Below are 25409 nucleotides of genomic sequence, written 5' to 3'. Positions count from 1 at the left end.
ACTAAACTCTGTTATCGTAATCTTTTCTTCGGGTCAAACAAGCCTCTTGTCAAATAGCTTTCTACCCACAAACATGTGTTGTTCATTTCAGAAGCCGTGATCCTCTCGCAGTATGGAGCAAAACATCAGGGCCATTGTGTGAGCTCATGCAAAACACATTTAGAGTACTTTAGAAAGGGCACCTATGTTGTTTCAACCTTTATCGACCACTGGTTTCCCTCTTGGACGCTAGCTCCGCTATTTACAAGTGCATGAATATGAATTGTGTATCTGTCTTTGTTTGGGGTGTTTGTTGGGGGTGAAATGTGTCCAAAAGGTTTTGGTGTCAGAGCTCCGAGTAAATCCTAAAGGATCAAGGTCTTCTGGACATAACAGCCTTTTAGGTCAGAGCTCATGATAACAGGTTATTAGTGTGAGCTGTGAGGTTCCAGTCATCGCTGTGATGTCATAGTTCAGACACAGCATCGTGTTGACATTTGTGGATTTGGTTGCAATGACCATCACTTTGATTAATCATGTATATAATCTCCAAACTCCAAACGAGCCGTCATTCTACAGCTGCACTCACACGGAAATTTTGCAAACCATAATATTTTCATTCAACATGTGACCTAAATGTTCATGCAGCCCATCTATCGGGGCGGAGGAGGATAATCCATCTTAACGATCGCCGGGCATCGCCATCTAATTTATACGGCAAAACAACATGTGTGGTATGTAAAGCATCCCTTTGATTACATTGTTGCTGGGGCTTCTGCTGTCAGAGGTGGAGTGGGGCCCCCTACTCCTCCAGGATCCGCCAGCCAGACTGCCGGGGTCAGGGGCGGCCTCTTCCCGCACACAGCCGCTTCGCTATGGAGGCAGCGCTCTTCCTGCAGGCCCGCTGATGTCAGGGCCCAGGAATGTGGAAAACAGAGCACACTGGGGGGCCTTGTTCTCCCACTCTGAATAGTCCTTGGGCAGGATTCCAAACCACATGCCACACACAGGGTCTGATGTAGATCAGACATGGAGGGGGTTGGGGGGGGTTAGTGGAATAGACTGAGAGAGAGAGAACACAGAGAGAAAACATGGACATCCACTAGCCTGAGAATAGTTCAAGGGAATGTAGATATGGTTTAACAGGTGGTTGGAGGTGATAAGATCGGAAATAATGCGACAAATAACATCAGGAAAGAAGCCCGGACAGTTTTAGGACAACATTTAGCAAGTTAGAAATACAGAGGGTGCTAACTGCAAATACCATTTCCAGAACTTTTCCAACCAGTACACTCTTAGGAATAAAAGTGCTAAGTAGAACCATATAAGGTTCTTCGGCTTGTCCTCATAGGAGAACCCTTTTTGGCTCCAGGTAGAATCTTTTATAAAGCTTCCACCTGGAACCCTTAGTGTTACCAAGAACCCTTTATTCAGGAAAGGGGTTTTAAAGGGTCCTCTGGATCAAAATGGTTCTTACTGGAACCATTAGTGTTACCAAGAACCCGGGTTCCTGGGTTCTTGGCTCGTTTGGGACAACTTCGGAACAAGGGCCTTTCTGCAAGGAGTTTGCATGTTCTCCCCGTGTGTGCGTGGGTTTTCTCCGGGTTCTCCGGCTTCCTCCCACAGTCCAAAAACATGCAAATTGGTCACTCTAAATTGACCGTAGGTGTGAGAGTGTGAGTGAATGGTTGTTTGTCTCTATATGTGGCCTTGCGATGGACTGGCGAACTGTCCAGGGTGTACCCCGCCTATCGCCCAATGGCAGCTGAGATAGGCACAGCACCCCCCGCGACCCTCTGGTGGAGGATAAAGCGGTAGATAATGGATGGATGGATGGATGGTTCCAGGTAGAACCTCAGCACTTGTAGAAGAACACTTTTGGAACCCTTATTTCTAGGAGTGTAGAATGTCCACAAAATGTCCAACGTCCTATTTTCTGTTTCAACTTTTGTTTTTCTGGGCAAGTTCCCGACTGTTGTGAAAGTATTTAACCCAGATAATCAGCCACTGTGATCGTCATACTTGAATGGCAAACTCGGGAAAATGTCTGAACCCACTTTTCCAATGAGTTTGTACCAAAAAAAAAGGAAAGGGTGTGGCAATGACATATTGTTAGCCTAATAGCATCGTTGCCTAAGTCATATTTGAACATTTTCAGGAAACAAGAAAAAACATTTTTTTTAGCAAGCACATCGGTAAAGTTAGGCAGATATCACAGTAACCAAAAAAGTGACTTACGCAATGATGCTGTTAGGCTAACGATATATTGATCCCTAACTGACGATAATGGAAATCAAGGATAGTCAAAAATGTAGGCCTTTCTTACCTCATCTTTTGGTAGCTCACTGGTGAAGGGATTCCATTATGCATGGAAAAAAATGGTATGCTGATGACACCCAAGTTTACATATACTGTGACTTAAATCAACATTAGACTCATATAGAATCTCTATATAAATCCAAATTGGCGACAGACATGTTTTCTTATTTTACAGTAACGTCGAAAGATTCGTCAGTTCACAATTTCAGATTTCAAAGTATGGTAGTTTTTAATCTAGTTTTTGTTATCATTCTTAATTACGCTTTTGTCTGTGTTTTCCCTTGGGACTTTTCTATGCCTGACCAAACGAAACACAGTGATTAAGAGTGAAAGTGAGAGGGTGTATGAAAGAGAAAGGAACTGTTCAAAGGAAATAAAAAAAAGAAATTGGCTAATTTATGATAACCGGCTCTATGGGGGAACTTTCATAGAAATGTTAGAAAATGCCCAGGAAAGGAAAGCACTCAACGTTATAATCATTATATGTCTTGTTATGATTCATCCAAAGAAAACATGTGAAGGAAAGGAAGATGAGGGTATACACAGAGAAGGAGTGAGATAAGACATGGAGACAGATGGAGTCCTTCAAAATCAGACATTACAGACATGAGGTCAGGTCAGACATGAAAACAGTCACAGCTGTTTCCACAACCACAGAGTGAGAGAGTTCTATTTGGTGACACCTAACAACCACACATAATCTAAATAAAAGACACGCTGCTGTCTCTCCACTCAATCAGAGCCTCTGAGTTAGAAGGTGTGTCCCTTTTCTTCAGCTGATCGTCTGGAACACAATGTTCCAGGTCCTCGCCCAGTTTGACGCACACAGGGAAATAACTCTAGCATTCTCTGTGAATGTGTGTGTGAGTTTCTCTGCACTGCAGGTTCTCCCAGAGAGCAAATTTCCTCAGTCTGATACAGGGATATTTGGTACATTTGTCCTTTTTTTTTTGTCAATTTGTCAATTATATATACAAGACTTCATGATTATCTCATCCTGTCTTTAATGTTTTAAGGCCACATCCAGTTTCATCGTCGTCTAACTTTTACAGTTGTAAAGGTGGAATATGAGATATTTAGGATTGTTTTCATATTTGTTGTGCTACGTCATGCAAGCGTCTCGAAACAAGAAGTAAAAACTGAACACACATCATATAGGAAAGGAAAGTTTAAAGGATTTTGTCCTTCTTTATTCATCAGTATCAGCTTCTTCAGCTGATAAAATGTACAATATGATATAACATAGCCTATGCTCAGCATAAAATGTGTTGAAATAAAAGCTAATTATTAACATCACTGTGAATTCTTATCCTATGTATGACAATATAGTCCGTGTCTCCTGAGCCACTGACAAAGTATTATGTAAATGTACATATACGTATATACATATGTACATGCCATGCTGTGGCACAGATACTGATGTTACATAATGAGTGTCTCAAATACTTTTGTGCTGATGCACGTTACGTCAATTCAGTTTTGATGATACCTCTCCCAAAGCCACCGGATGCGCTGCATTCTGTCACTCTCGCTCCCCGTACGTTCTGATTATCTGACAGAAAACATAAATATATGTAATATTTTATGTTTTTCATGCACTCAGATTCAGTCTGAGACTCTTACTCGTACTACGAAAGGTGTCTGTTTCATATCATCGTGCTGTCAGGTGTGTCACTATCATTATCGACAAATCTTTTCTCTGCCTATTGCAGCCGAGAACCACATTCGTTATGCACAGAAAAAAAGATGGGCCTGCGCTCTCCGAGTGCTTTTCTAGTTTATATTATTTTTGTATATTATATATTATATTGTTTTTTGGAGGGTGATTTTGACCAGAATCGGACTAATACAAATATTACATATTAGCAAAAGCTCCTACATATCATTTAGCTAATTTTACCCCCCCCCCCCCCCCCCCTCCCATGTTATCTGAAGACCCAGCCGTCTCCTTGGATCACATCCAGTTCTTACGTAAAAGGCTGGACAACAAGTCCAGACATGCGCACTTTTTTAAAGCAGCTCAAAGCAAGGAATCTTCCTTCAGAACAAGATGTTCCCAGAGCACTGACACAGCACTGATGAGGAATGTCAGGCTGCAAGCAAACAAGCTCCAGGCCTGCACGTCCTCTCACAGCAGCATAAACACTCACACGAGGCTGCAGTGTGACCCGGCGTTAACTCTTGCAGTCCCTGTAAGACCTGTGTCTAATGGTTTTCTACATGCAGCATGTTCATGTTTTCTATGTGCTCTTTGATGATGATTTCTTACTTTATTTGTATTACTTATGTACTTTAATACTTACTATTAAAGCACATATAAACATTATTTTTCACTTAATTGTGTCATTTTGTTATTATGTGTATTATTATATGTGTAATTGTACAAAATTTTATTTTGCTGACCACAGAGTTGTGGAACTTTTGTTTTCAGTTGTATGTTTCCCTTTTGTCCATTTTTGAGGACGCACTTAATGTATAAGACCACATGTGCATGTACATATCGTTAGCCTAATAGAATAATTGCCTAAGTAATTATTTTGGTAATTTTGATATCTGCCTAACTTTACCAATGTGCGACATTGTGTGACATGAGCTCACATAAATATGATATCAAGTGCTGCCATGATCATGCCAAACCTATAGGAGGCAGTGTAACAACAAGCATTGAGCCACGAGTAGCCAATCAGAATTCTGAGTTTCAGAATTCAATCAATCAAACAATATTCATCCATTATCTACCGAGTTATCCTCCACCAGAGGGTCGCGGGGGGTGCTGTGCCTATCTCAGCAGACATTGGGTGATAGGCGGGGTACACCCTGGACAGTTCGCCAGTCCATCGCAGGACCACATATAGAGACAAACAACCACAACAACAACAAAAAAACAAAAAGAACATTTGGATTTAACATTTAGACATATTTTAGTATAATAGTGTTTGGCATTGCTAGATATCTGGTTAGACAAGTGACTCAAACAAACTTGCAATGTTTATTTTGTCATTATGTTGCTGTTAAATTCAGCATAATGGCGCCTCATGCTGTTCTGCTCTTTGCATTATCTAATAGTTCATTCGACGTTGTGTTGATGACACCACCTGCCTCCTATAGAAACCTTCACTAAAGACACTGGAGCAGCTTAGGTTGAATAACAACAAACAAAAACTAGGCCAACGCTGTTTAAGACGGGCTTATATGTTCTCACTGCCAAAGTAATGGTCCTGCATGAGTGACGCAACTCTCCCCTTCATACACAGCTGATATGTGCACTGTTAAAAATGCATGTAAACAGCACTTATGTGTACGTCAGGGACTGTGAGTTTTGGGATTGGTTGATGCAATAGGAGGGCAGAAAAAACAGTTGTCTTTATTTCCCTGAAATCCCCTCCATAATCCAGCAGACTCCCCCGAGACATTCAACAACTGTAGAGAGAGAGAGAAAAACATACGCCCGCCCACAGGATTCTTTTCTGTGTCTATTGAAAACATTTGAGGCAAAAGAAAAGGTTTTTTTGGGGGTGCGACACGTCTGTTTCTCGCTTCAGGATGTGAGGAGGGATTTAAAAAAGAATGGTGAAAGTCTGTTCGAAGTGTGCAACAACCAAAGTCAGGATAAAACCCTATTTACATTTGTATGGAAACATGGGATGGGAACAAAGAGGCTGAGGAGTTTTCATTGCAAAATGAGACACATCCACCCGAACAGATGTGGAATTAAAGGCGTGAAATCAGCAAACTGCCACAGTCACTTACAAAATACATGCATTGCATTGCAAAAGATGCAACTTTATTACAAAGTTGTCCCAGCAGCTTTTCCTTAAAGTGTATCCATTGGGACATATCTTACAGATGACAGATGCATTTGGTATCAAAATAAATGTTTAACACAAATCAGGCTTTGTTTTACATGTTTAAATTAACTAAATATTAGTGCTGGGTGGGTTAACAGCGTCAACGTTAACGTATGGCGCATTTCCATGACGACTGAGCAGAAAAAGACGCGTGTGACGTCATGTTTACGTAACTGCGGATTGTTAGAATGAGTCTCTAAAGTAACGCTAAACTTTAAAAACAGAGGCACACATACGCAGTACACAGGTACGCTGGTTATTTGTAGCGCTGCTCTTTTCGTTTAATAAACAGACCGCTCCAGTTCGACTGTAGGCGCGATAACGGCGCTAAGGGTTAGGAGCTAAAGACGCTGGATCCATTTTGTATCATAAATATGTTTTTTCTTTATGAACTGTACATCATTTCATATCAAAACAAATATATCTATATACATACATATGTATATTCGAGGTAAGTAATCGAAGGAGCAAATAAGGGCAGGACTGTGATGACAGGTGGGAAAGCAGACAAAGACAGGAAGTCAAGGCACCAAACGGTTACTCAATTAACCGAGAAAATGATTGACAGATTAAATAAGATAACATATTTGTTCAAATAAACCTTGAGAGGCTTATTTTATTTTATTTTATATATGTTAGTGTTGAGTCACTGAGTCCAGTCAGTCTGTGTGTGTGTGTGGGTGTTTGTGTGTGTGTGTGTGTGTGTGTGTGAAACGCAGGCTGGGTAACTTTCTTCAGGTGATGTTTTCATGAAGAGTTTATCTGCAAAAAACAAGGAAACACAACGTTACAACATGACTCCTCAGCAGATACTGGACACTGGTTACCTGCCCACCTGCAGGAACTGGACTTAAAGGCAGTTAAAAACCTCCTACATTTGAACAAATAAACATGAAACCAGTCATGCATTCCATCTCAGAGACTGCTGAGAAAATAAATGATTCCTGAGATTGATAAGAAGACAAGTGACAGGTGTGTTTTCATGTCAGGTACTGGCACCAACAGTATTAGTACAGTCACTGTTCAGTTGTAAAGGCTGTAAACATCCGGCTTTCAGGCACCAAACTTGCCTGTGAATGCAGCTTTTATGCTCTGTCAGCGTGGCAGCGTTGGGCGTGTTGCACACGTGACTCTAACGCAGCACAGAGATCACCTGTTTCATCGGTTCATGTATTTACAGTTTGTGCACACCCGGCTGTTCTGATGCCAAGTGGCATTTGGCGTGGTTGTGTTTAAGGTGTGTGTGTGTGTGTGTGTGTACCGTATGGTCTGTACTGTGGTGGCTGTGGAGGACAAGTCTTAAAGGGACACTGTGTAGTATTTATGGGTTTATATTACCCAAAATCCACTTTTTTATACATATTATGTGCTCCTGCATTGTCTAGTCGCTGTATAATAGTTTTTGTTTAATTTTCATAGTGTTTCAAAAAGTCATGTAAAATAAGATGGTCGCGGGCCGCAGTTGCATAGCCACTGTTAGCAGCGAGACGCCATGTTTCTACCGGAGCCTGTAAGGACAAACGCGAGAGAACAAATCAAGCGTCTCTTTACTTGTAGCAGAAGTCCCGCCTCCTCTCTCTCCGCTTCGTCTGCTACGGCCGCGGTAGCTCGCCCTCTCCCTCACCTCACGAACCTCATCTGCTGACACGGAGAAAGAGGACGAGGACGACATTTGACCAGCTGAGGATACCGTATCGCTCAGGGAAGGGAGGGGGTAAATTTCAGCCTCTCCTCTAGATGGCACTATAAACTACTTACTTCAACTTTAATTCAAATGTACATCATCTCTGTGAGGTCAGTTTGGCTGGTCCTCACAACTTGAAAGAAACAAGTAGACATATTATATAATATTAAAAATACTAAAAGAGACGTGCCAGCTACAGCTACTGCCGATGCGCTCTAGAGCCATGGTTCTCAAACTGTGGTGCGTGTACGTGTTTACGCGACTCCCGATTGTTACAATGAGTAACGCAGTTTTTCGCGCCGCGGCACCGGAGTCCAGGCACCGTTTACCAGTTAGCTGTGTTAGCTCCTTTAGTGCTCCAGTCGAACTGGAGTGGTCTGTTTATTAAACTAAAAGAGCAGCGCGACAAAAAACTAGCGTAATGTGTACTGCGTATGTGTGCCTCTGTTTTTAAAGTTTGGCGTTACTTAAGAGACTCCTTTGTTAACGCGTCCAGTGCACTAATTTTAGCGTTGGTGATAACTAGTGTTACTTCCTGAGATTCAGTGTCACACATACCCGAAATAGACATTTAATAAACAGTGTGACATTCTGCGTATTCACTGCTCTACAATCACATAATATGGCAGAGAGAGAGACACAGAGTCTACAGCGTGTAATCCCAGCATTAAGTATCTGAAGGTGTCAGCAGAAACACTTGTCCCACTAAATATAGGTTAACAGCTGCACAAGATGACGCCAACAATTCAAACAAGTGGTCTTTAACGCGTTGCGTAATCCCACTTAAGCATGACGCGAGTCTTTTTTCGATGAAGATCATGTTGTCATGCAGTCCTGTTCCTCTCTCAGCTGTCAAGCTCTGCTGCTCTGCAGGGGGTGAGACCCACACAAAATGCTTCTTATTGATTCATCACTGGGAGTGAGAACAGTACGGAAGAGGATAATGCACACACAGGAAAAAAACATTTGAGTTCTGACCTTATTCTCACAATTCTGACTTTAAAATGCAGAATTCTGACTTTAAAACTCGGAATCCTGACTTTATTCTCAGAACTCTGACATTAAACTTCCTCACAGGAAAAAAATATTTGAGTTCTTTATTCTGACTAAAACTCAGATTTCTCACTTTAAAACTCAGAATTCTGATTTTATTCTCAGAATTCTGACTTTAAAACTTGGAATTTAGACGTTAAAACTCGGAATTCAGACTTTAAAATGCAGAACTCTGACTTTAAAATGCAGAATTTTGACTTTAAAACTCGTCAATGTTGAAAAAACGTTCTGATACATAGGAAATAATCTGAACACAGAGATGCTGTTTTTTTCATCCCTCGCCTCCCATCTTCATTATTTCGCTCTCACTCGATGACAGAAAAGAGACACAGAAATTAGCAAGTCAAATATCTCGGGTTTTTGTAAATGATGGCAAATGTTTGGGTATTTTCCTCTGCAGTGAAAAAAACCCCAAAAAGCCAGCAGCTGATATGGGCCACTGCAGCCCGGTGCTCCACCCTGACATTTTGTGAAGTCGAAACACACACATTCTCATACTCGGGGGTGCTTCAGCGATTCCTTTCTGAAGGACTGAGCTTATTTTTTTATTGTGCACATAAAAATACATTGCATTTTTGTCATTTTGTCACTTTTTCTTATCGTTTCGTTATCGTTTCAGTGTCTTATCAACACAAATCTGCAGGCCTCAAACGGGTGATACTGAGAGTTGTTTGCTATTTAAGCTCGTCGTTCACAGCTGACTGACGAGATGAGGCCAACGAGGACCAATCAGGAGACAGAATCTGTTTCTGTGAGCAAAGGTTTGATCATAAATAGAGCAACTTCACAGTTTTTGAGGAAGGGGGGGGGGGGGCTTTTAAATGGTGAAGTAGTGTGGTCAAAATGATGTGTTGTTATGACAACAGGCTCCGCCCCCTCTTCACTGTGTCTTGGACTATTCTTAGGGTTTGATTTCCTGGTCTTTACTTTAGTTGTGGCGCCACCTGCTAGCGTTGCGGTGGCTCAGTGGTCGGTTGGGTCGTCTTTCAACCAGTTGTGGGTTCGATTTCCCAAATGTCATCTACATGCCATAGCCGACATGCTGATATGTCCCTCTGCACGACCAGGACATGTTCTTTGACTTCCGAAATTGGTATTGTTTGTAACGTGTGTTAGGTTGTCTGACTGTCGTAAGTTAGAAAATCTAGTTAGTGATAGTTCTAGATAGTGAGACGCAGCAAGTAAATTACCTTTTATAACTGTTTTCTGCCATTTATGCACAAACTTGGTTTTATTTGTATGTATAATTACACTTGGAGCAGGGATGCTGCTTTTTGTATGTCAGTTTAATAAGTTAGAATAGTACTAATACTTTTCTTTTGTTTAGTAAGTGAAATACGCAGACTATTTGCAATTTACCATTTTCCGTCTATAGTGCTACGTCACATTCTAATATAGAATTGGATTAAATTTGACCTGTGGATTTTTTTAAATTATTATTATTTATTTACTGATCTTCAACTCATAAAACGTGTCATAATTGACAGAAACAGTGACGAACAGTGTGGGGCTTTTATTCTTTTCTTTCTTTCAATCCCAACTTCCTCTTGCTGTTTTGGGAATGAGACATGCATCTCAGATGCACTGTCTGGTGATCGAATAACACATTTATATCTGGAAATTAGTATCAAATATACATATATATTTTATATTAACCCTACATTAACCTTAACCCTATATATTTTATGGATAAAGTGGCCCCTTAAGAACAATCTTTCTCAATCCTGGTCCTGTAAACTCTTAGAAATAAGGGTTCCAAAAGGCTCCTTCTACAAGAGCTGAGGTTCTACCTGGAACCATTTGTTGCAAGGGTTCTTGGTAACACTAATGGTTCCAGTAAGAACCATTTTGATCTACAGAACCCTTTAAAACCCATTTCTTGAATAAAGGATTTTAAAACGGTTCTTGGTGGAACCATTAGTGTTACCAAGAACCCTGGTGACGAAGCAAATATAAAAAATAAAAAACATCCAGGACCAGGATTGAGAAGAAGAAAAAGAAAACTGAGGTCAAATGTGCTGCTGGCCACTGCTGCATATTTGCATCTCCTGCTTGACTTTACTTTACTTTCCATTTGAAGGTGAAGTTAATCCTGGATGTCAACAGATGCAGAGTAAACTGCTGGAGGACATGTGTTATGTGCAGCGGCGGGCGTGCTCCCTTTGATCTGCTGCTGTTTGCCTTCACAGTCAGCTGATGTTGTTTTCCTCTGTGTTGCTCACTCACTCTGTCACTCAGTCAGTTCATTTTCCAGAGAAATACGTGGGAATATTATTGACTGGAGCGACACGGGAACAAATACACGCACACAGGGTTGTGCAACTATTCTACTTGTGCACTGAGGGGCAGTGCACTAACTCACCCTTAACTCTAACCCATTCATGTGAACAGCCAAAACAAAGTGTTATCCCTAACCTTAACCATAACCACAATCCACGTCTTAACCAGTTCATTAGGGGCCATCTCCATGAGGACTACTGGTCCTGACAAGGTCAGTGTTTATGCCAGAGAAAAGGTCCTAAAGAGGCAATACACACACACACACACACACACACACACACACTGTGTACTCAAAACAAAAGGAAAACTGGAAAAACCGAACTGGGGTGAGTGTAAAAGTGGAGAGCAGGTTGGATCTTGACTTGACAGACGTTAACGGCAGTTGTGTTGCCAGCTGTTCTTTGGTTGGGTTTGGGTTCATTTCATGTCTCTCTTTTTTTTTGTTACCAAAGTATGTACCTTGCTATTCAAAGCAGGGACAAAGGCCAAGGCTGAAAGGCTTTAAGAACTGCAGCTGAAGTGAAAGCTTGCTCGCTGTTCCTGTTTAACCATGCTGCATTCAAATCGCCTCCAAACAAGCAAACACACACACACACACAATCCCCTCTTTTCATTACAAACAAACAGGAAATCCAGCCCAGGTGGTTCCCACTGTAATACAAGTGGAGCAGTGTGTGTTTGACTCTTGATGATTTTGTTGTTGTTGTTGATGATGTTTGGTCTTCGAAAAACAGACACAATGTAAAGTCCAGGTTTCCCACGAAAGACTGAATGTGCTGACACAGCTCAAGACAGGAAGACAACTTGTAAGAGCCTCTTCGGCCACGATGGCGTCCACTTGTATTGATTTGCAGCACTGACGCTTGTCCTTTTTGGGGATCAGAAGAAGTCAGTCTTTGTCATTTGTCTTTGATGAGACAGAGATCTTGGAATTTCCCAGGCATCACATCGTCATTTGCTCTCTCTTGTCTGAACTTTACTCGCTCATGTCACATCAACAGCAGAGATAAAGAGAGAGACAGTAGAGAGTGTGCACAACACCGCTACACTCTTAGAAATAAGGGTTCCAAAAGGGTCCTTCTACAAGGGCTGAGGTTCTACCTGGAACCTTTTGCGTCTGAAAAACCTTTTCCCGAAGAAAGGGTTTTTCAAGGGTTCTTGGTAACACTAATGGTTCCAGTAAGAACCATTTTGATCCAGAGAACCCTTTAAAACCCCTTACCTGAATAAAGGGATTTAAAAGGGTTCTTGGTGGAACTGCCTGGAGCCAAAAAGGGGGGAGGACAAGCCGAAGAAGCTTATATGGTTCTACTTCGCACTTTTATTTCTAAGAGTGTAGTACTAACGACGTTTGTTCTACGTTAGGCCTTGTCTACGTACGTCAAGCAATGCAAGGCAGGAAACAGTAGGTGGCGTCATAACAAACAAGTGAGACATTTATCTCAATATCAACTTGACCCATGTTATTGAAAAACTTTCAAGGATTTCAAGGACACCCTGGGAAACCCTGAACATTATTTCTTAGCTGCTTCCTTCATCTGGAATAACAAGCAATACTATCAGACCAGACTGAGGGAGCATGTTTCCTTTACTAGCACAGTGTCGACATTGCCTTCACCCGTCTTGACATAAATCATATTCATGTTCACGTCCCGTGTGTCATGTGAGAATATCACACGGCCAACGTGAGTTGTATGGCGCTGATAGGCTAAATCAGCGCGGTACAAACTCAAAAGCTGCACAGTTCAGTTTTTAAACACTCAATCTTCCCAGAAAACAATTTACTTTCCCCCTGAATTCTTCCTATTTCTGCCGAACTCAGAATTTCAAAACTGAAATGCTGTTTCTGAAAGAAAGAAAGAAAGAAAGAAAGAAAGAAAGAAAGAAAGAAAGAAAGAAAGAAAGAAAGAAAGAAAGAAAGAAAGAAAGAAAGAAAGAAAGAGCAGGCTTTTAGCTGACATGCATTTACAGGTATATGACTTTGCCAAAGACAAGTCTGCTCTTGTGAGGTGGCTTTCAAACGCATCACAGAATAAATTGACTTTAGACGGGAAGCAAACCAAGTCAGGCTGGGAAAGAGGAAGGCAGAGTCTGTAAATGACATCAAGCTTCTCACACTTTTTTCCAACCAGCATGACTGTGGTCACAGTTTCGTGCGGCGACTTGGAAAAAGCAGATGATCATGACAAGGAAGCCGAAAAGGTCAGAAAAGAGGAAGCAGAGAGCAATCTTGGGAAGTTACATTCATAAATGAAACACAAAGGTAACAAAAAAAACCTTGTTATGTAACCTGATTCGGTTTGCTTCAATGAGCGAGAAGTGGAGTCCTAACTCTGCAGAAAAAGGAGGTGGTGATGGTGAGGTCACCTGTTTCCTGCAGACTGTGTTACCAACTGCATTATTCAGCCACATTCTTCATTGTCGCTGACTAACTTGATTTGGTCAGCTTGTCCAGTAACTGGACCACAGGACAAGAATGCAGAGTTTCCGTGACTGTAAAGCAGGGCACAGTTCACACACACACACACACACACACACACACACACACCAGTGCACTCATCCATAATGAGCAAGAAAGACAAAGGTGAATCATGAGTTTACCCAGTTTAAGTGTGTAACTGTGTAGTTGTAATTTATTTATCGGCTCGTAGAACCTGTTACATTCAAACACAAAGTGAAGTGCCGGTTATTCAGTATGTACCAGTTTTCTTCCCAAATAGAACAAACAACACACTCAGGTGACTCCCGTTGTCTGCTTGAGGTGAGGTTTGAGTCTCTTTGAGGAAAACTAAGAAAACACAGCCGAGATCAGAAACAATGTTACTATGATAACAATAACGTTACCATGGCGACATTTTTATCTTTCGCTCTCCCCATTCTCTAAGGCGACAGATCGCTGCTTGAGCGACACTGTGCTGTTACAGAGACGTTTGAGCAGGAAGTCACAGCCAAAAAAGGACTATCGGAATAGAAGAGAGAACTGAACGACACTGGCTGTGAAATGCTTCAGACAGAAAAAGTATGACAGTTTTACACTCGTCATTTGTACCAGTCCTGAAGTCGCTGTGTAACATGTTTCTCCTCACACTTCCTGTTTGTCTCCGTTCTGTTCTGAACATCAGCAAACACAGTTAAAAACCTGTCAAACCCGCCAAATTGTATACAAAGACTGCCGATTTTCCACGATAGTGATGGGATTTGAGTGTACTGAATCACCAGAATCCGTTTATTAAAATGATTCATTCAAAAGATTTGTTCACCGAATCATTGAGTGCTTAACAGGAGCCCAGTGCCCTGCTACATGACTCACGTACTCCCTGAGTGCAGTATGTTTGCGGGTCAGTGAGTGAGTAACAGTGCGAACGAGATTCATGTCCTCAGCCACAGTACTCCAGTTCTCTGCGTGTCAGTTCGTTCCTCAGCCACAGTTCATCAGCTCTCAGTTCGTTCATGAGATTCAAGTCCACAGCCACAGTTCACCAGCTCTCTGTGTGTCAGTTCGTTCGCGAATCATGACTGAGTCAGTGACTGACAGCACGAACGAATCACAGCAGCACGGCAGACACAGTTCTTCTTACTAGTCACGCCCTCCCCGCTCGGCGCACGTTGGCTGGCGTCGTTTGCCGAAGATTCACGAGTGATTGACGGCGTCCGCGAACGACTTCACGAGTGATTCACAGAACGCGGCAGTTCCACTCCCAGCCGCCACGCTCGCTGCTGAGCTCAACTGAACTATGAAAGAAACGAATCAGTTCATGAAGTGATCCCAGTCAGTTCGTTCACTCAAATGATTCGTACTTTCGAACGAATCACTCATGACCAACACAACACTATTCCACGACACGGTTTCTGGCACGGCACGGCACGGCTCGGCTCAGCTCTACACGGTTTGGTGTCATTTTCCATGGTCAGATTCGTAATAGAACGACTGCAACAAACTCGACACAAACAAACGGGTGACGAGTGACTTTTTTTTCAGTGCAACTGAATCATTAGAGTCAGTCGATTAAATAGATATGTTCACAGAATCGTTCAGTACTCCCTGCACGACACAGTCACTGAACTGAAATATGGCGAGAGGAAATCTGAAATCTCACTAAATACACCAGACTCCTCTGTTAAATGTTGATATTTTAAATATTTCCTTTTCTAAATGTTGGCCAAGTCGGGCCGTGCTGGAACTGTGTCGTGGAAAAGAGGCATTAGTCCATTGCTAAATGTATCAAATCAGACTATACGATATTTGTGTCTTCCACGATGGTCACCAGATTATTGACCTCCGCCAAGGAGGTATATGTTTTCGCCGGAGTTTGTTTGTTTATCTGTTAGTGACCAACATAACTCGAAAAGTCACACACGGATTTGGAGGAAATTTTCAGGAAATGCCCGAAATGGGACAAGGAACAAGAACAAGATTACATTTTGGCCGTGATCCGTAGACGCTATCACAAGTTACAGCACTCGATGTCTGACCCAGGCGCACCGGCAGGGTGTATTTTGTAGGCACTGAGCTGCCATGGTGGAGGTCTGCACTCTCCGAGTGCTTTTCTAGTTTATCATATATCATTCATTATCACTGCATGAGTTCATTAGTAAATTAGTAAAGGGTTTTCAGCTATCACCTCAAGAATGCCTCAGATTTATATCCACACTGGATTAAAACTTTGTCCTCAATAAAGATTGATGTATCCTGCTGGGCCTTGAACCTTCAAGGAAAAAAAAGCAGTGATGTGTGCACCACCAAGACACTAAAACCACAGCAATTCAATTTTGGGAGGAATAGCACTTTAACACAGCTGTTCTTATCAGCAGAGAGTCACTCATTGCTGTCTGAAGGTGAAACTCAAGGGCGCTGTTTCTTTAAGGAGCGTGGGCGAGTGAAAGAATGTGGGAAGAGAAAGATCACATTCTCGAAACAGAGCTGTGTATTTCCCCCCATCCTCTGGCTCCAGTCCTTTAATTAAGACGTGTGTCTGTGTGTAGGAGGCAAGAGTTGGCCAACATTTTTCTCAAAAAAAAAAAAAACACACACAGAAGGTGTGAGATTTGTGCAGGTGAAGCAGGGGAATTTTTTTTTTTCTATGTGGGGGCTGATGAGACAAAAACGCGGTCAGGAAAACATTCTTCTCTGGAAATGACTGGAGGCCACGGTGAGGAAATGACTGTGCCTGTTCTTATCGTACAGAGACGACAAAATACATTCTGCCTGGTAAACAAACCGTCTCGAGTGGGTTATATTTAAATGTGGAGCAGCCCCGAGATACATACCTTGTGCTTGAGACATGAAGCCTCTAAAATGAGTGTTATTCCGACGTCTCGGCGGATAGTGTTGTTGTGGGAGTGACTGACGTGTGTCAGTGTCTCATACACAGCTGAAAACACGACTGCCAGTGGTGACGCAAGGGAAAAACAGATACATAGCAGACTCTCAGCTGTAGACTATGTAATCCACTCACTCGTCCTGCACCAAAGTCCATAGAGGAAATGTGTGCGTGTGCGTGGGTAGATGCAAGATAACAACAATAATAATAAAAAATAATTTAAAAAACACATTTTCTCCATGGACTTTGGTGAAGGAGGAGAGTGCAAAAATAAACACTTCAGTTTCCAGTTTGTAACATACTTGTTTTAGACTTTGCTGCCTTTCTATACCGTTCAAAAGTTTGGGCTCACTTTTTTTTAAGGAATATAACATTAAATGAATCAGAAATCCACTCTATACATTATTAATGTGGTAAACGACTATTCTAGCTGCAAACGTCTGGTTTTAATAGAATATGTACATAGGTGTATAGAGGCCCATTTCCAGTGTTCTAATGGTACATTGTGTTAATCGTGTTAGAAGGCTATTGGATGATTAGAAAACCCTTGAAAACCCTTGTGCAATGATGTTAGCACAGCTGAAAACAGTTGTGCTGGTTCTTTGAATCATTATTTCTAATCTTGTCAATGTCTTGACTATATTTTCTATTCATTTTGCAACTCTTTTGATGAATAAAAGTGTGAGTTTTAATGGAAAACACAAACAAATTGTATAGGTGACCCCAAACCCCCAAACCACAAACAGTAGTGTACATCTATATCTATCTACATTTAAGCTGAGGTAGATTAACTTGTGTGAGCCTTTTGTTAAGTGGCTACGGTCCCTGCTGGCAGCCATGTTTTCACTCAGGCTGCATTGACACGAAAGGTCTTGAAACCCATGTCTGATACGTTGCCACCGGTACCTGATATTTTTCATCCCCTTGTTTTCATTGTCTTCCGAAAAGGACCCATATCTAAAATCCTGGAGCGACAACCCACAAATAAGTCACTTGCAAATGCAGACTAAAGCCCAATTTATACTCCTGCGTAAAGTGCTCTGCGTAGGTTACGCAGAGACTCTGCGTAACCTACGCAGAGTCTCTGCGTAGGTTACGCAGAGACTCTGCGTCGACGCAGAGCCTGTCGAAGAGCCTCTGCGTTGTCTCCAACTGCACAAAATATTTTTTAAGTGTCCGTCACTCCGTCAAGAGACAACAGAGACGGCAAGAGCTGCGATTGGTCCTCAGGACAGGCCGAGATAACGCTGCTCTTTGCCGGCTCACAGTGAGCACCGAGCGTCCGCAGAGGCGGAGCTGATCCCCGCCGAGAACGTCGCTGCCAAACTATAAATACGTCTTAACACACACAGCACATGTTTAGACTCTAAATGGCCAATTTCTCGCCTCAAATTATCTTAAAACTGCGTTCCGTGACACAGAAAAGTGAGAAACTGCCACTGTTTCAACAACAACAGTCTTTCTCTCTCTTTCTCTCTCGACGCCATTGCTCACTGTAGCCAGAAGCACAACAACCTTGCGCAGCGACCCCTACTGATCGGGCGGGAAATTGCAGCGCCTATCCGTCACCACGACGCAGAAGTATAAAGGCTCGAGTGGTCTCCGTGGTGACGCAGTCGGATAATGCATACGCAGTCGGAGAAGTATAATGTGGCCTTAAGACAGCGTCTACTTGTCTGATAAGGGTTCCAGGCACAGCGAGTGCACACACAGTGCAAACTGTGTTGACTATTTGTACAAGAAAGTACAAGCACACGTAAAAAAAAGTAAAGCCTAAAAAAAACCTGACATTCCTTCACCTGTGTCACGATATTTTGTTACAAGACAAGTCAGCCCTTCCTTCCACTAAAGGTACAGGTGCAGGAACCAAACAACAGTGCTCCTTCTCTGTTTATGTAAACCGCTGACCTTCTCCAGGGCCCATCGAAGGTGCTCACCGCATTCCTTCACGCTATGCTCTTGTTTTTCTAGACTCGCGGCTGGTTGTCAGTGAAGCCTGGGAACACCTCGGATCACTGAGCTAATGCAGCGCGGCCGATTGCGAGTGTATGCCAGATCACCTGAGATTGTCAGGTGAAATCCAGGACACAGAAAACCTGAGGTTGGTTTACACACCTGCAGGACCCGACTGCCTGCTGCTCTGTCATGTATATGGATCAGATTCTATATGCCCCCCCCCACCCCAGAGAGACTCACAATGCCTGCAACAAGCTTTCACTTCTCCAGCCACTAAATGTCATTAAACAATTTCAGGAAATGCTAAATGGGATTCTGATAATCGAGTACAGCCTTTGTGGGCAGCTCATCCTAACGTGAACATCCACCCATCTTCTACCACTTTACCGCTGTGCCAATCTCAGCTGACATACAGCGATTGGCGGACAGTTCGCCAGTCCATCACAACCATCCACTCTTACCTTCACGCGTATAGTCAAGTTAGAGTGTCCTATTTACCTTATCCCCAAATCTGCATGTCTTTGGACTGTGGGAGGAAGTCGAAGAACCCAGAGGAAACCACGGGAAGAACATGCAAACTCCGTGCAGCAAAGCCCTTGTTCTGGTCGGGGTCGCGAACGCAGGTCTTTTTGCTGCGAAGGCAAGAGCGCAAACCATGACACCAACCGCAAATGAAATTTCATGGGAATTGAGCTAAAGACCAGCCTAAATCAAAATTTAGCGAGATTTAAGGCAAGATTTGAGATTTTATGTGGCTCAAAACATTCAAGTTTTATCACAATCCACCAAGTCTGATGGATAGAAACCACGACAATAAACCTTAAGTGTAAAAAATCATCATCATCAGGGAATTATGAAAGTCTGCAAAACCACAAAAGTCTGACCAGGGACTGGACCAGGGCCCAGATTTCTATTTCAATTTGCTGGGTCAGGGTTCAACAAGAAACATGCAAACAAGAAACCATAACCTGAGAGATTACATCCCCCAAAATCTCTTCAGATTCTGTACATGAACAACGGGACTTCCGCTACCAGTAAAGCGACCCTTGATTTGTTCTCTCGCGTTTGTCCTTACAGGCTCAGGTAGAAACATGGCGTCTCGCTGCTAACAGTGGCAAAGCAACCGCGGCCCGCGACCATGTTATTTTACATGACTTTTTGAAACACTACGAAAATGAAACAAAAACTATTATACAGCGACTAGACAATGCAGGAGCACATAATATGTATAAAAAAGTAGATTTTGGGTCAGATAAACCCATAAATACTACACAGTGTCCCTTTAAAAGTCAGAATTCTGAGAATAAATTTGGAATTCGGAGAATAAAGTCAGAATTCCAAGAATAAAGTCAGAATCCTGAGTTTAAAATCAGAATTCCGGGAATAAAGTCATAATTCTGAGTTTTAAAGTCGGGGGTCGGGGGGTTTGCCCCGAAGCTGAAAAACAAGACTACAACAAGCACAAACTCTGCCTAAACAAACTCATCTAAGCTGTTGGGTATATATATACATATACATATATATATTGTACGTGTGTGTAGAGCGAGAAAACAAATGGAAAAAAACTGGATTATACTCAAGTGTATGTCAATAAAGTTTGACGGCTTCAGCTCGGACCGCCTTGACCTTGTGTGTGCGTGCGTGTGGACGTCCTCGATGGCGTGTCTTCCTTCGGCCCCGAGGACAGACATGTATCTCTATTATTAATCAGTGCACGTTACACCGCGTGTCGTCACACGGGGACCGTTCTCTCAGGAAAGCTTTTCCCCCGTCTGTCTCACGCTTCTCGGGTTTCATTGGCAAAACCTGATGCGGTTTCAGTCGACACCTATTTCCTCAAGTCATATCACTGCAAAGAATGGAAATATGCACCAGTGTCATTGACTTGAATTCAGTGTATTTATCTAATCACACCATTTTTTAGGCTTATTTACTTATTAAGGCTGAAGATACTTCTTAGATAAAATATCAAAGACGGGTCGTTCTGCAGCTTAAAAGCTGATCTTTGCGCTTAAAGGTCTAAAGATAACGTTCAAAATGCTGCACCACAGTGTGAGATAAGTCAGCAACACGAAGATAACAATAAAAAAAAAACCTGACGAAGCAATAAAGGTGGTTGTGTGTCATACGAGCAAAGAAAACTGAAAATATTGACATGGGAGAATCTGCAAAATAACAGGGCTTAATCAATTTAAAGTAGACATATTATACCCTATTTCTCCAAGTGAACCTAGTTCCCTGGTGTCCTAATGAACATGTCTGTCACATGCTTTGGTCAAAATACCTTAAGGATGAAGCACCACAGCAGTTCAATCACTCTGCCAAAACAGCCCTGTTCAGAATGCTCTCTTTTGAGTGCTTGTCTCTTTAAATGCAAATGAGACACAGGAAACACATCAGCATCACTGAGGCTCTGGCAGCTAACAGCAGTTAGCATTTGGAAAAGCCATCATTTGCCGACTCTAGCCGGCACATTGCCGTCATATATAAAATGTAAATCCTCTGAGGCTGGAAGTTTGTGTAGAACTCTGTGCTGCACTGTGCAGCCAAGAATAGAACACTTCACAGACTTCCGCTCTTTTTGATACTATTGCACTCGCCTGTTTTTTAGGGACAAAGTGGAGCTCCACGAGACAACAATTCCAGAAATGTCTCATTGTGACGTAGCAATGAGTGCAGAAGTCAACATCGTGTGTTTTATCTCCTGTACTTAGACTGAGGCGGACCACAAAAACATGACTGAGTCATCTTTTTTCACACTTTGGCGACTGATAGGGCCTCCAGAGTCCCAAATATAAGGATTAAAATGATTAAAAATTTGATTTTGCATAATATGTCTCCTTTAATTTAGTAATTGGTTAATAACCAATGAACTGGTGTGAACAGTTCCGGTGGGTTCACTGTGGTATGGTGTGAACACTTGTTCCTCGGTCATAAAGCTCAGAAATAGCTCGAGTCCTGAGTGATGTGTGATATTGTCTTCCTGTGTCCTTGAAGTGTGTGTGTGTGTGTGTGTGTGTGTGTGGAGGGACTCAGGGTGGGTGTTAATTCCATTTCGGTACAGTCATGAGTTCCGACACACACTCACACACTTGTAAGAGAGTTTCCTTTGTCGGTGTCATGTAGGAGTTTGATATTCTGAGCATCTGAGAACATCCTCCGCTGTGGTTACTGTGTTAGCGACAGCGTTCGCAGATAAAATGTTGTGACGTTAACTAGGGCGAGAGTTTATCGTGGTTCTCGGCTCATTTGAGCCTTTAAGAGAGACGATTGTTGGTCCAGCAGTTCACACTGAAGGTGTTTCACTTGTTATCCCACAGAATGAATAGTTTGAGCCGTTAGCGTAGCTTAGCACAAGGACAGGACATGGTTAATGGCTTGTAATAGGCTTAGCAAGCCTTGATGTCCACTCAACGTGCTTTACAGTTCATCCATTAACACACACATTCGCTTCAATCATTCACTCTATCAGAAAATATTGACCGAACCCAACGTGCATCCTGTATTTATTTTTGTTGCCGCATTTCACCCCGCATCTCGCCAAACCACAAATGTGATTATGACTCTGCTTTCCGACAGGAAAAAAAAAGGTCACAGGATTTTTTTGTTTACTCAGACAGAGGGAGGCTCATATTCAGCCTCGACGCCTAAAAGCTGCAATGACAGGTGTCGGTGTTATCTGGTAGAATGTCAGTATCATGATCAACAGCTGGGAACCGCAAGTGGGTTAGGGCCAACAAGAAAAAAGGGCCAAAAACTCAAAAGGGAGACTCATCTGAGATGCACTGTGATCACTCGAATCTATTCACATGGATGCTGAAACTGAAAAACATGATGGAACGCAGCGCAGCAGTGCACACATGACGCGTCCGGTGTGAACCAGGCCTCAGCTGAAAGCTTCTCCGATTGTCATGTAGGCGGTTGCTCGCCTTTGTTTTACAATGAAGGCAAATGTCAAACGTTATCCTTAGACACTGTCGTTCAAAAGTTTGGGGTCACTTAGAAATGTCCTTATTTTTCTTTTTCAATGAATATAACATTAAATGAATCAGAAATACTTTGTTAATGTGGTAAACGACTATTCTAGCTGCAAACGTCTGGTTTTTAATAGAATATGTATAGAGGCCCATTTCCTGTGTTCTAATGGTACATTGTGTTTGCTAATGGTGTTAGAAGGCTATTGGATGATTAGAAAACCCTTGAAAACCCTTGTGCAATGATGTTAGCACAGCTGAAAACAGTTTTGCTGGTTCTTTGATGAAAGGGCAAAATTATTATTTTGAGTAAAAAATCATTATTTCTAATCTCGTCAATGTCTTGAATATATATTCTATTCATTTTGCAACTCTTTTGGTGAATAAAAGTGTGACTTTTAATGGAAAACAAAAAAAAATGTTTAGGTGACCCCAAACATGAAATTTCAGACTCAATCACTGATCAGTTTGTAGTTATAATGACTCATTTCACTTGTTATAGATCGTTAAATGTATACACTGTGTTTTTTAATAAAGTTTTTAAAAACAAAAAATGCCATTTGAATTCATTCTATTTCACTCTACGTTTCCGGAAAAAGAGATTAAAATTACCACATCAGGTCTAGACAGACTCGGCTCAGGTATCCACGCTCTGATTCACATCGTGCCAGGGTGCGCAGCCACCAGAAGTAACTCGGGAACATGTATTGCTTCGGGACATGTCAGCATATACAGTAGACTACAGTTAGACAACCCCGCTTTACCGCCGATCCACAGCCGTCCAGAAAGTGTGTTGGGGGGGACGTGTTATATCTGATCTATAAGATGATTCTCATTGTTGCTGACAGTGTTTTTCTCAGTAAAATCTGCCGTGAGATGGTTCCTCAAGACAAACTGAAACAAACGAAAAAATGAAAAACAAACGGAATAAAATCTTGTTTCGTCTACAGCCTCCGTCTAAAATGAGCTTTTAGCTACTGAATATAACAAATATAACATGAATTTGCTCGTCGTCCAGCAGCACACCTTTTCTCTGGCAGCACTTTGTTCTCCCAGCTCATCCAGTTTAGCTACATTTTCCATTTCCAGCTGTCGTGACGATGCAAACTGGATGGAATATGACTTCCATGAGGCCGTACATGACTCTGGGGTTTGTTGCGGTCTGAGGTCTGAATGATAATGTGGTACTGTGTGATCCATTTCCTGTCTAAAACTTGTGACTGGCATCAGAAAATAGCTTTTCTGATGCCAGTCATCTGTTTGTGATGGTCACATGAAAACTTGTTTTCCTTAGGTTTTTTTTTCCCCTTCTCTTTTTTGTTTTTCACTGGAAATGCTGTGCAAAAATATTTTACTGTGCACAGAATAGTGGATTCTCAAAGAAATTTGAGAGCATTGTCATTTCCAGGTTTGACAAACAATGATCAACATTTTTTCAGCATTTCCTAACATCGACAGATTAATAGATTCTGAAAATAATCGTTAGTTGCAGCTCTAGATTTGTTCCACTAAGTGGTACACTTTTTGAAATAAAAGTGCTAAGTAGAACTATATAAGGTTCTTTGGCTTGTTCCACCTGGAACCCTTTTGGAGGTTTCCACCAAGAACCCTTGAAAAACCCTTTCTTTGGGGAAAGGGTTTTTCAGAAGTAAATGGTTCCAGGTCCTCAGCCCTTGTAGAAGAACACTTTTGGAACCCTTATTTCCCTTATAGTGTACTAATAAAAAGTAATGTTGGGCACAATAACGCCGACAACTGACTGGAAAAAGACGCACGTGACGTCATGTTTACGTGACTCCCGATTGTTAAAATGAGTCTCTAAAGTAACGCTAAACTTTAAAAACAGAGGCACACATACACAGTACACTGGTACGCTGGTTATTTGTTAGCGCTGCTCTTTTCCTTTAATAAACAGACCGCTCCTAGCACTAAAGGAGCTAACGGTGATAAACGGTGCCTGGACTCCAGTGCCATGACGTCACGCACATCCTTTTCCAGCCTTTCATGGAAAGGCGTCATGCGTTAATGTGCGTTAACGTTGACACCGTTAAAAGCAGTTTACACCTTAACGTGCCCAGCACTAAACTACTACTATCGCTAATGGTAAAGCAAAAAAAGAGTTGAGTCATGCCGTGCCGTTCCAGAACTGTAAGTGGGTTCTCTCCGGGTACTCTGGCTTCCTGTACTCTGGCTTCCTCCCACAGTCCTCAGTCAAAAACTGATGCCGGGATCAGACTCTATAACATTTGTGTCTTTCGCGATGGTCACGATATCAGATTATCGATCAGATTTTTTGCCATGTCTTTTTTCGAGTATGACCCCTGACCAATCATCGTTCACAACACAGCGTGAGTTCATAGGTCATCGGGGAGGAGGTGGAACCTTGACTGAATCGTTTACGTCACTTCGAGTCGAGTTTGTGACCAGAATAAACGTCCACACGGCATTTTTCCAGATGTTTTGGCGTCACATTTATCTTACACTTATCTGTGTCCTCCATTGAAATCATCACTGTTATCGTCTTCTTGTGAACAAATAGGGTACGGATGCAGGAGTTTGATAATGACATCACATGCTTCCATGTGCTTTCTGTTCTTTGGTTGTATTATTTTGAACTCAAACAGGTTTGAGGGATCCAGCTGAATAATAATTTTTTTAATTATCTATGACAACTTTAAAAATAGACGTTAGTCGTAGCTCTAGTTGATACTGAATAAATATTTGTGACTATACCCCTTGGCTCACTGATGTGCATGGGCGTTGCCACAGGGGAGAAACGGCAAAGGCAACTTCTTGAAGTTGAAGTTAATTTCTACGTTCATGTACAGGAGACCCCTCGATCGTGAGGTCCCATACGACGAGCCTGCTGCGGCAGGAGGAGGAAGATACCGTATAAAGTAGAAATGTTTAGTTGCAAACACCCCCCCCCACCCCACCCCCCTCCCTGTCCCTGTTGCCTGGGCCCCCAAACTCCCTGGAAACACCTCTGTTGATG

General features: G+C 42.2%; 1 protein-coding gene across 1 annotated transcript in view; it reads right to left on the bottom strand.

Annotated features, from left to right (window-relative positions):
• Positions 1–6780: 6780 nt before the first annotated feature.
• mcl1b (MCL1 apoptosis regulator, BCL2 family member b) overlaps positions 6781–25409 on the bottom strand; it is a 34748-nt gene continuing 16119 nt past the window's right edge. The window contains exon 4 of the mRNA XM_083890088.1: positions 6781–6908. Coding sequence (XP_083746214.1) covers positions 6905–6908 — 4 coding nt within the window. The 3' untranslated portion in view covers positions 6781–6904. The remainder of the gene's footprint in view (positions 6909–25409) is intronic.

This window comes from Microchirus variegatus (assembly GCF_963457635.1).
Source record: "Microchirus variegatus genome assembly, chromosome: 1".
Taxonomy (NCBI): domain Eukaryota; kingdom Metazoa; phylum Chordata; class Actinopteri; order Pleuronectiformes; family Soleidae; genus Microchirus; species Microchirus variegatus.
This window is presented reverse-complemented; position numbering and strand designations above follow the sequence as displayed.